The sequence below is a fragment of the Fulmarus glacialis genome, unplaced genomic scaffold (genome assembly GCF_000690835.1).
Source record: "Fulmarus glacialis isolate BGI_N327 unplaced genomic scaffold, ASM69083v1 scaffold3558, whole genome shotgun sequence".
In the NCBI taxonomy this organism is placed as follows: domain Eukaryota; kingdom Metazoa; phylum Chordata; class Aves; order Procellariiformes; family Procellariidae; genus Fulmarus; species Fulmarus glacialis.
The window spans coordinates 114,424-127,021 of NW_009226165.1; the positions used below are offsets into that span (position 1 = coordinate 114,424).

At 38.8% G+C, this 12,598-nt stretch overlaps 1 protein-coding gene across 1 annotated transcript in view; it reads right to left on the bottom strand.

Moving 5' to 3' along the window:
- WNK1 (WNK lysine deficient protein kinase 1) overlaps positions 1 to 12,592 on the bottom strand; it is a gene marked incomplete at its 5' end in the record, with an annotated part of 105,943 nt that extends 93,351 nt beyond the window's left edge. The window contains one exon of the mRNA XM_009582709.1: positions 12,044 to 12,592. Within this exon, the coding sequence (XP_009581004.1) occupies positions 12,044 to 12,592 (549 nt within the window). The remainder of the gene's footprint in view (positions 1 to 12,043) is intronic.
- Positions 12,593 to 12,598: the final 6 nt, after the last annotated feature.

Genomic DNA, 12,598 nt, shown 5'->3' on the forward strand with positions numbered 1-12,598 from the left:
TCGGAAACAGATCCAGAAAGCCTTCCAGAACAGCTAGTCATCCACCACTAACTAGGCCATAGATGCTGGTTTGGGATAGATCATAGAAGCATTTAGGTTGGAAAAGATCTTTAAGATCATCGGGTCCAACCGTAAACCTAACACTGTCCTCCAGTTCCAGAAAAACTCTTTCAAACACCTAAATTATGGTCACAAAGTTTTACTTTAGAGTCGAAATTTGTAGGTTCACAATCTATTACAAAATACTAAAAACCCACAACAAATAGCAACAAGTTGTTCATCATTACTGGCTGCTGCCCTTATACAGCTCAAAGTCTGAATACCTGCGTAAAATGACTTTACATGTTCATGTAAGTTACACAAATATTTAATCCACAAGTCTAAAAAAACTGAGAAACTGAGGTATGTCAACAGTAGGTAGCTTGTTCAAAAAGATATTAGTAAACTAAGAATACAAAGGGAGGTATTTTGGCAAAAAGCAGCGAAGAAATCCACAAACAAGTATTATATTAATGATACTTTCATAAATTAGCCATTCATAGCAATGGGAATTTTCAGAATCAATTAGTTGTTTAAAATTGCCTGGTTCCTAAAACTTTAAAATTCATGTCATGTACATCCTAAGAAACAAGGTTTTTTGCTATTCCTCACCTTTGTCTTGTAAATGCCTTTTCAACTCTCCAAGTTCCTTAGAAGAAACCACTTAAGTCAACAGTAATGACAGACTTAAGTGTCTCCAACACCAATAAATCAAACTTCAATTCTGCTTAGGTCTCTGGGATTTGCCCAAATTTGAGAAGTAAGATTTCATACTGGATGGGAAGAAGAAAAACATTTTTTGGAACCCTAGTCCCAAGATATGACAACTGGCTATTTTTCCTATTTGAAGTAAGTGCTATCACATACATTTAGTCATGTTCAGTTGCACTGATGCGCTGTAATTTGTGCTGTATTACTGTTGTGGCACTTTTTTTTTTACCCTCTCCATACAGACACAGTTCCATGACAAACCCTGTATCCCATTTGATGCATCTATGCAAACACCTTGGAAACTCTAGGGACACCAAGTATAAGAAAGATCACCAGTTGATCAAAAAAGCAGAAAAGGAAGTGAACAATATTAAGCTGTATTAGTCTAACCTGACTGTAGCATATTTTGCTTTATAGGCACACTACCTGAATAGGTCATTTGGACAAAGTTGTTTACATTACTAACACCCAGATAGAAGGGACAAATTACAAACTATAGGACCATTCTTAAATAGTTGCATTACAATCTAAAGCAACTGGAAAGATTTGTTCTCCTACACAGACAGAAAAAAAATGCAGTCCCTAAACAACAGGATGTTAACTACTTATTTGTTCTGTGCATGAAACACTTCAAGCACAAATGCAACTCAAACCAGAACTCCCTGGGATCTTTTCACTTTCGGGAAACACAAGATGACTACAACGTGAGAAGTCAAAATTCCTTGTTCTCCCTCCTCAGATTTCTCACAATTTTTTTTTTTGTTGCCACAACCACTGAAAAGCACTGAACATTCAAGCAGGTAGTCCACAAAACCAAAGGGAGCCCATAGAAGACACATGCATGTTTTCCAAGAGGAAACTCGAGTATTAAAAACAGGTTTTTTATGACAGATTTTCAGGTACAGACCATGCACCAATCTATTAATGTACTACAGCATTTAAGTCTTCAGCAGCAACCCAGAGCCTCTTCACTTTTTTTTTCTGTTCCTGAGGGTAAATACTGAACCTCTCAGATATGTTCAGGCTTGTATAATGAGATCAGAAAAAGAAATCATACCATCACCTGAACTGGCTTACAGTTGCCATCAAGAGGCAAAACAATTCAAATTCAAGTGCCCTGTGTAATTTCCCACCCACCCTCCCCAGGTACAGACAACCTGAAATGCATTCTGCTTTTGAGCCACTTGTCTGCAGAAAAAAGCTGAAGCTGCATGCAGAGGAAGTAGAGAAAACCACAGAAAAAAACATTCTAAAACTAAACTTAAAGTGTTATTTTTGTATCAGACATTTCTGCAGTTTCTCCATTTTTAGCACACTGTTCCTGGCAAACCTAGCAACTCACTAAGCCCCAAATCACGATAAATGCAAATAAAAACCATGCCCCCAAAATCCATTCTACATACTGTCAATCTCTACTTGTCTACATCCAGAGAGAGCAATATAAAAATAAATTTCAATCACTTTTCAGACAGTATTTCTTACTGTAGGATACCTGTCTGAATGGACTGCTTCTCAAGGACTCTGATTTGAGTTTTGTCTCACTTACCATATTTTTTGTTTAGGGAAGACTCAAAGGCTCTGAGTCCAAACCAGCTATAGCAAAACAGAGCACATGAAGTCAGCATCTTGCATTTTTATAGAGATACACAACCTAGATTTCCCAAATGAAAACGTACCGTAAGCAGCTGAATAAAGAAAGAGACAAACCAAAAATAGTTTTATGTCAGAAAATATCTGTAGGAGTAAAAGCCTCACTTAAAGGAAGCAGATTTGAAAAAAGACATGGTAATTCTTTGCAACATTTAAGCAAAACCTGCTAACAGTTCAGAAATTGCCATTAGCAGATGCATATTACATAAGTGTACACAGATTTGCAGATCCTGAAGATAATCAGCCTGGATTGCTGAAGCTTTTAATAGCAATATTGATGGGTTATTGTTTGTATGTCATTAGTCTTTGCTAGGATAGAAGCAGTCAGAATACATTCAGATTAGGGTCATAAACTTGCCAGCAACAATCAGCAAAGCAGAAACAAGTCACAGAGTTACTCCAAGAGAGGAAAGTGTCCAAGGAAAACTGGGTAACACCATCAGTTGGATAGTCTTAAACTATCATGAGACTGTATTAACTGGCCAAAACCAGATAAAATGCACATAATTGTTGGTATGAGCTTTGTACTATCTTCCATTTAGCTCAGCATTCCTACATAGTTGTTTCAGATTTACCCCAATTACAAAGAGATCAGCATTCCTATTCTTTTCAAATTCTTCTAAACAGTAGTAAACTCTCCATCAGTTAAACGAGTTTTTCCATTTGTAGCTTTTTACTTTCTGTTGCTAGCCCCAAATCTGCTATCAGAATCCACTGTCTTCAGCTAACTGATGCAATGAAATTAGGAATGTCTGAAACCATCCAGATGAAAAAGATGATCCAGAACAGCTAAACAGAAACAATAAAGCTTCTCCCTCATAAGGGGTCTAATAAAGCTTATTTTCCACACCATCTGCTGTCCTAAAGCATAAAAATAGCTGTTCAGTGGATAGCTATCAAAAGTTTCTATCAATGACCGCTTATTAACAGAGGCGATAGGATCCGAACAATTCTGAACTATGACTCAAAATGTAGCATCCACATCACAAGTTGAGACTTGCCAAAGCTTCCTCTTTGTTTTAATCTTACTGGTAACATGCTAAAAGGAGTCCTGCTAACCACTCACGAAATTAGAGGACTTGAAAAGCACCATAGTGATCTTGTCCTGAGAACAGATACTCCAGAGAATTGCTGCCCAGACCATTGCCAATAGGTGAACCAGATGATTTCAGAATCATATTCTTGGGCACACTGACTACAAAAAGAAATGTTATCCCCTACATTAAAACACACAGCCCTGGGCAAAGTATTAGTTCCAGTGTCATTGACACATCACTTAAAAGCTCATGGATATTTTAGTTACAAAACAGATGGCCATCAAGTATAAACCTACTTTTTGCAGGATTTCTAAATTAAGAATGCAGGCAGCAATCCCAAAGATTCTGCTTATACCTAAAGTGATAAATCCAAGCTTGGTAAGTTTGCCTCCCTGAGTGATTTAGAATGAGTTATCCTTGTAAAAATTGCTTACTGCTTTACATAGATATTAATACTTAAACAGCTTCTGGAAGACAAAAAAATACAGACACAAGTCTATTTTTCAGCAGGCTGCAGTTTCCTTTGCTGAAAAGTAAGCTAAGAGCATGTTAAGTTGCTCATGACCCATGCAAAGTAACATACAGTGCTGCTAGTAATTACCCAGGCAAATCTGGAAGTGCTTTAGAATAATCTAGGTATGTGCAATGCACCTGTCATCACCAGGTGAAGAGTTCAGAGTATGTTTGAGAACCAAATCTGAATTCTTCTGGTCACTGTATTCCATCCCAGTTATTTTACTCTGTCTTACTAAAAAAAAGACCATTTGGTAACATCTGTGATGATATTGTTGCAAAGACCTCCTTTTGGGTTAAGAGGATAGCATCACACAGCATGGAACACCATTAACAGAACATTTACCCTTAGCTGCATGGAGTTAAGGAGTATTCTGCAGGTTGTGCCCATAAGAGAAGTGAGCAAGCTCCCTTTCTCAAAGATGACATCAAGTGAGCCACAGATTCAATCCTAATCACCTCTTCACTTCCCCTGGCTTTCCCAAGGGGAATAATGAGGGCAACCAAAAACCACACATTGAGAAGTGCTGATACGACAATTTCTAAATATGCTGAGGAAGTTGGAAGTAAGGTAGAAAGAAGGATATCTGTAGTATCTTGACCAGAGACATTCAAACACTGTTTAAGTTTCAGTACATAGCCTGAATCATTCTCAAAATCAGCTAGAAGAAAGTCCTGGGGACTAGGTTCCACAAAAATACTTATGAAGCCAGTATAAAAAGTTTAGTCTCATTTGTTAGGACAAGAATATTAACACCATATTTGAAACGATTTTCAGATGCCTCACGTTATGTAAAAGCCTTCAACTACTCCGAAAAATCGATTTTCAAGCAGCACGACAAATCCAGCTATTTAGAATAGGAATTGTTTCAAGTATACTAGAAGAGTGTTTTTCCAGACATGGTATACACACATGATCAAGTTAAAACCATGGAATCATTATCTAAAGTTTTAAGAGTCGAAAACAGTAACTTTCTACCATCTGCTATTAAAAAAACCCATACATGCTTTGCCAAGAGAAAGTCTTATACCCAGCTGCGGAAGCACTGCAAACTTGCATGATATTTATTCTTTTTCTTATAGCCCAAATGTTACAGTCATTATGTCTGCATTTCCATTTTTCATAAGTTAATAACCCTCAAGACTAAGACAAGCTTGAAAATGTGAACTTAAAGACTGAAACAGAAAAATACTCAACTTTTATTTCAACTCAACCATGACTTGGAAGAACCAATTAATGATCTCAAAAAAAAAAAAAAAAAAGAGGTTGCTAATCTTTACAGGAAGCGAGAGTTTTGAGGAGATGCATGACAGGAAGCATCAAGGCTGCCACTGCTTAGTACAACTTTGTCACATGCAGTATGGAGAACCTGGGTGACAGTCAGAGCTGTGCTGTTTAACAACAAGCTGCTGGTATGAAACAAAAAAAACAACAAAATAGGAAAGGGACATGTGGCCCAGAGGGATGTTGCTAACCAAAAGGTACTGAATCTACACTGCACCATGCACTGCATCCATGGAGACAACCACAGATCCATTACTGCTTGTTTTATTTATTACTCTGCTAGACAGCTCTCAAAGGACTCTACACAGGATATTTCCAGGGAGTTTTATCAGGTGGGGGTTTTTTCCCCTTTCAAAGAAAGATTATAGTCCTAATACTTTTCCTTAGCCCTCAAAAGTTTAGTTATGAAGCTAAGCGTTTTTATTTTAAACCACAACAGCCCAAAACAAATCTCATTTAAGAGATTTAATTCTGCAGCTCTCAAACCAACCCAAACTGACAAATAAGAACCTGTTTATTTACACAAGAAATGCCACATTTTCAGAATGTACTTATCCGATTATTGCCTCACAACCAGCCAGTTACAAATTGAACCACAGCCATCTCCAAAAGTGATATCCCTTTGAGGTAAGATTATTTTCCTAAGTAGAGGTCTCCTAACAGCTGCAGCTCCAGAATGTACTTTAAAGCTCCCTTCTCTCTTTCAGGGTCACCTTTATGAAGTCTGAGGGAGCCTGACCACTGTTTATACTTCTGCAGGTAATTAGTCTGGCTCCTTTCCCATGTCATTTATCAAGCTGTCAATTGTATCAATTACAGCACAAACACTCAGGAATATGGCTGGGTTTTGTTCCTTAGCCAAAGGAGAAATTTTCACATCAGACATTTGAAGCCAGTAAGTACCAGTAACTTTTTCTACCCTACAACATGGAAAACCAACAGAAAATTTAAACTTTACTGCACAATATTTCAAGCTCCCTACACCTGCTCACTTGAAGACACTTGGAAACCCAGTGTAACCTGGAAGTGTTATAAATCGATTACACACGGTTTTACAGCTTTTTGCTTTCAGCATTTTGGAATTTGTAGAGCTGAGAACAGAAAGAGAGCTAATAAGGACAGAATGATGTTCACAAAGATTGTCACATACCTTTACATTTGTGACAACTATGCATCTGACCCAGTAGTAGTCATGAACAGGAGGCACACTGCTGCTGTTAGAGTGGCTGTAACCACATACAGTTATGCTCACAGACTAGTGGAGTTATTTTAAACACTGATGTGAAGAACAGGGTAGGCATGGGAGTCACCATACTGGATTAGACTTGAGCTTGATCTGTTCAGAAGAAGTTTTATAAAATATATTTTTAAATATTCAGAATTAAACCACAGTTAGAACTTTCAAAGAATGTATATTCGTTTCAGAATGTTGACTATTCCTCCAGAACTAGGAGAATGTAATCGTTTTTCAATAGCACTTAACAGACAGATGAATTCCAGGCCCACACTCCTCAGTTTCCCCTCACTGCCCAAAGGTTCTGATCTGGTTTTCCATTTTGCTTTAATGTAGCTATACGATTGTGCATCAGAGCTAGCATCTTTGCAGTCAGGCCTCCTAGTGAGCAATATGCAATGAGCTTTGGGAAAAAAAAAAAAAAGACTACAGGATGCCACAGTTATGTGTTACAAGCCCTTTTTTGGTTGTCAGACTTGAACGTGCAGCTTCTGAAACATTCCCAGCTCAGCCAGTCCAGAAAGCAAAGAGATTTTCAAGAATTATACTTTGACTTCAGTAAGCTGATATTTATCATGGTGAGCCTGCAGTGGAGTCTATACTCCAGAGTATAAAAACTACATTCCATTGTTGTCTGCTGACCTAAAAATCAGTATTAAATAAAGCTTTAAGTCTAAGAGATAAAGATAGGTACAGTTAAATCTGAAGTGAAGATATACATCATATCCAAGCAACTTCCTGTATTCTGAGTTTTAAGTTAGCTTCTACACATTGTTACACTCAGAAAAAATCTGACATATGGAAATACTATTTAGCACCTCACTACTTCCTGTAATAAAGTGACAATCAGTCGCATTATCATTTTTACCGGAGCACACTACAGAATCTCATGGTTCACATTTGGTTACAGCATTATGTTTGTTCTCAATTGTTTTTTCATTACTACTGCCCACGTAAAGAAAAATCCATTTTTAAGTTGGAGTATTTGTACACCACACTTGGTCTATAGTTAAGAGTCTGCAACAGAATTGCATACATGTAACCTACATTAGCTTATTACTCAGGAGATTTATAACTAAAGGTAACCAAATTCACATTCAGCTTCCCCTCAAAGTAGTAACGAGTACAACATTCTTCTTGCACCACTTTCACCTCTTGAACTCATTTGTTACCCCCAGAAGATCTATCTCGCTTAGAGACAGCCCTCAATGTCCTTTTTCCCCTTCAGCAGCTGACACGTTAAGCACAATAACCTGACTAACACTGCACTGAAGCCAGAGTAAGAACAGCAAAGTGACATACCAGCAAGAAGATGCATTCATAACTGTAACTGCTGACTGACCAACCTACCCTTTCTGTCAAAGAAATACAAAGGACAGGAGTGATACAGCACATACCACACAAGCGGTGCTGTTCTCCAATGCACACAGTTTACCAGGAATACGTTTTCAACTAACATAAATATCTTTCTACTAAAAGAAGCATGATTCAGAAGCTGTTAGAGAAGACACTGTCCAAATGAAAGAAGGTAAGTCTTCAAATACGCAACAACGTATAGTTCAAAAAAGAGCCCAATTTATCTTCCATATCATCAAGCGCACTTTCATACTTGAAAAGTTACTAATTTGAATGACAGAACCCAGAGCAATAATTCTAGACACAAGATTTTGCAGTCCAGTAAGTGATTGCACCACCCTGTATTGTTCTAGAAACCAGAAGTTAAATGACAGTCTTGATTTAAAACCAACTCAAACTGAGACAAGGACTCATAAGATGACACATTACCCCTAAGATTTGGCTTTTACAACTATGTGACTCTTGCTACCTTTGGCATAAGAGTATTACTTCACATAGATAACGCAACAGGAAAAGACATCACATTTTAGCCACAGTGTTATCTGAACTGTACAGAGGTGAGAAAAGACTTACTGATGAGAAATGTAATTTAAAAAGACTAACCAGTAACACAATTGTACAGGAAGAGTTATTTTAAATTAAAATAGAAAACAGTAGCAGTAACCACTCTTGCCAACTTCTACTTACTTAAAGACCATTAAAGCAGTAGCTCTAACTACTACTTTGCTCAATTTATGAGATGTGCTAATGACAACAGTAGGAGGCACACTTGACTCAGAATAACTGGAGTTGAGATGAATATATACAATGGGAACAAAAGTGTTTGAAGGCTAACACCACACTAACAATTTCCTTGCAGTAACTGAAGCTGAGCACTGGCCCTAAGCAGCTGCTGCTGGGCTCTTCACAGCTCCACTATGCTCACAGCAGGGCAGATATCGCACATTTAAATACCTGCATCCAATATTCGAACTAGATTCAGTCACAATTTGCTTCATATAGACAGGCCACAAAGTAAACTAGGATAGTCCATCAGTCACACCTTTGTTAGGATTTTATTGCACATCTATAAGCAACCTTGAAATACTCAATTCCTTCAAATCAAATCTTCCCATCTTCCACAGATCAAAAAAAACTAGAGTCTTGGCCAGGACCTCCCTTGCTGGAGATACTAACACCACCATTAGGTTGCCCATAGAATTTCAGCTCTTTCTCCTTCTATTTCCTCCACAGTTTAGCACATCAAGCATAAGGGACATTACAAGGCAGTTCAAGAGCTTCCTTAAGGATATGGAGCAACATTCTCCAGAGTATCAGCAGCAACTTGGAAACGCAAGCTGCATTTGATAAACAGCACCCAAGCTCCCTTCAAAAGGAAGCACATCAATATTCTCAGATTTTACACTTTATCACTACAGAGCACATACATAAAAATTAGGTATAGTTGCATTATTCAGCATTAAAAAGTCATTCTGCCAGAGACTATCACAGAGTTTTATGTGCTGTCCTTGATCCACAAGATTCCTACTACAGAATTTGCTCCAATACTTAAATACTGTAGTTTAACAGAGTTGAAAGCAGCTGGCATCTTGCTTCCCTCCAAACAGCAGAAATTTTAAAGAAACTGAAGCATTCGAGGTATGCTAGAAGACCCTTAAAAGAACGTATGCCCAAAGACTCTGCAAAAGTACGAACTGTTCTCACCCCATTCTGTTATACATCTTGCAATCAAGAATTGTGATACACCTTTATTAACTCTGGACAAACCATGAAAGGAACAGTTTAGTCTGCATAATCATTCTAAGTAGCCTCATTCTGGAAGCACTACAGTAGCGCTGCTTCGAAGACTCTAGAGAGGTGGGACACCTCTTGCTTGCTCGTGTGAATACAGAGAAGAAAAGCTCTTCTATTGCTAAGGAACATTATTTCAATACAATTAAAAGTCATCATCAGTTAGTTATGGTTGGAGTAATACAGCATGGAAGAAAATCTTTCACATTTCCCTAATAAAATAATTATGCTTTGAAGGTTCACCAATCCTCAAACCACGGCATTCTGGAAAACCAATGACATCTAAGTTTCAGTCCATCTTTGTAAATCCAGATTGTATTCTGATACAAATCACACATAATGAATATCACTAACCTGTCAAGAATTGTATTTTCCTAGAGAAAGAAGAGGATGTACCCATCATACCAACAAATACCAAGTTCCTCCTTTTACTTCTAAATGCAAACAATAAAATAGGACTTAATCTTAAAATATTCTACTAGCTGTAGAGTCTAGCTCCTTTAGCAAATACTTTTAACAGCTGTAAAATTTATATTGCTGTTTCAAACTTGTCATTTTGTACACAGTCTCCTTATGATAAGAAAACTACAGCTTTCAGAATAATTTAACCCACAAGGCACTCCCGTAACATAGTTAACCTCCACGCAAAACATCAAATATTTCCCCCTTACAAATACTTTCATTCATGCTTTTTGCAATCTGTCATTTTAAATACTACTCATGAAATTCTTCAATCCATTGAAAGCTCAGCAACATGCCCTTTATAAATGAGCTGCTTTATTAAATTACTTCAAAGAAGGTGCTTCTTCAGATAGTTTGTCCACATGGTACTGATGATAATTAAGACGCTTCAACAGACGCAATGTTAGCAAAGTGACTGATGCCAAGCTGACTTTAGTTTCTGATCAGTAAGTAAAGTGTAAAGATTAACACAGATTTCAGGAGGTAAAGTCAAGGAACTCCAAAATTGCAAAGATTAAAATCTCAAACAAAAGTCATATAATTTTGGTGGATTATTAATCTCCTCTCAGTTCAAACTGCACGTGAACACTATAAGCAGAGCCCAACACTGGATAATTTTTTTACTTAAAATTAATGCTCAAAAGACCACCACACTAAGTATGTAGCTAGCATGGAGGAGCAAGGCATCTAAAGGGTCACAAAGAAAATTGGAAGCTTACTTACACAGTCAGTAAACATAGAATAATGGCAATAACATAATCAACCAAGATACTGGTAGAATGCTTGAGCAATCATCCAAAGGCAGATATGAATACAAATCGAGAAATCCTCTCATTTTGAGGGGAAGAAAGTTTTGGTGCAGTTACTGCAATCAGTCATTTGTGAGCAGCTAACTCCTCAAAAACCCCTCAAAGACTTCTGGGATTTTGACCCAATGCTCTTTTGTCTGCCCTAAATTGGATGGGAACACACACAATAATAAAGCCATACTATATGAACCCCTCTATGGATTGCACCGAAACCCAACACTAAAAAATAAGCACCATCCTTTTAATTTAATGCTGGGGCTTTGAAAACAAACTAGTACACCAGGTATTTGGTTCCTGGTACTCCAAGCTCTTCCCACGTCTTTTAAGATTGTTGTACAGCACCCTGCATCTCGGTTATACAAGCTCTGACTCGTGTGGAACCAAGGGTGTTCTTGCCATCGTTAGACTGGGCTTCTACAGAACTCTGGCTCTGGTCAGGCTAGAAACCTGGTAGAAGAGTAGTGTCTTAGTCCAGCTTAATCCGCCAGTCATTTGGAAAAGTTAAACTTCAGGGGTTTTTTTTAAAGCTTCAGAAAGGAAACAATTACTTTCTTCCTTATGCCTGTTTCAAGTGAGAACCCTAGGACTTAGACTGAAAAAATAGCTTTGCAAAACTAAGCAAAGTGATGCACTACATGACTGTGTATATTCTAGGGTTACCTCCCACAAGAATCCACTGCCACAAACATACAAAATGTCTGTGAAATTAACATTTTAGTATTTTTTTCTAAGAAAAACACCTACACAAATTTCAAAAAATTAAGGCTAGCTCAAGTTGACATTCACCTATATTGCAATGGGCACATTTTCCTTCAGCCTCCCTGAAGCTGTGTACAAGTATTTTTACAATCCTTCAAGTTGCCTTTTGGAGGCGTAAAACTTGAGATGCTATAAGAAACAAAACTGTAGTACATTTTCTGATGATAAAGCTAAAAAATTCTTCAGAGAGCAGAGTATTTAAAAGAATTAAAAGGCAAACTGCCTCCAAGGAAAGGCTGTACTTTTCTTCCAAAGGACTGCCTCAGACGAGGTCTGCAGTTCCCTGTCTGAATAAAGCAGACCTCAAGTTGATGGATTTTACCTCCCTTTAAGCACACAGCCTAACACCCGGGAGAGTGACTGTGCTTTGGTAATTCACAATTTTTATTTATTTTACCTGCAGCTCGCACCAGGCGACTTCCACAGTGGTATCCGTATCCAGTCCTTTATACACAGTTTTGAAAGATCCTCTACCAATCTCGATGTCAAACTTCAGGAAGCGTCCATCCGGGGAGATGCCCACTGCCTTGGTCTCAAGCTCTTCAATGTCTTCCTGCTGTGTTCTCCGATCCTCAAATTCCCTGCTGGCAGCTGACACGCTGCCAGCGGCACTAGTGGGGGGTAATGCGGTTGCCTCGTCCTCCTCCTCCTCCTTGGGCAGCAGCGGGGCAGCATCCTTCGTGGCAGGGGGCTCCTGAGCAGACTGTCCTTCGAGGGGAAGCGGGGCAGGCGGCGGCGGCTGCTGCAGCAGGGAGGGAGCCTGGGCGGTGCTGACAGCGATGCAGGAGGTCCGGCTGGCACACTCGGGAGGAGAGACCAACGGAGCGGCGCTGCCTCCCGAAACAGGGGCCGAGGGCGCTGCGGGCTGCAAACTGGGTAGCTCCAAGGCCGTAGCGTTGGAGTCGCAGATCACACTACGGCGGAAGAAGCGGTGCTCGGTGGCTGCCGCCCC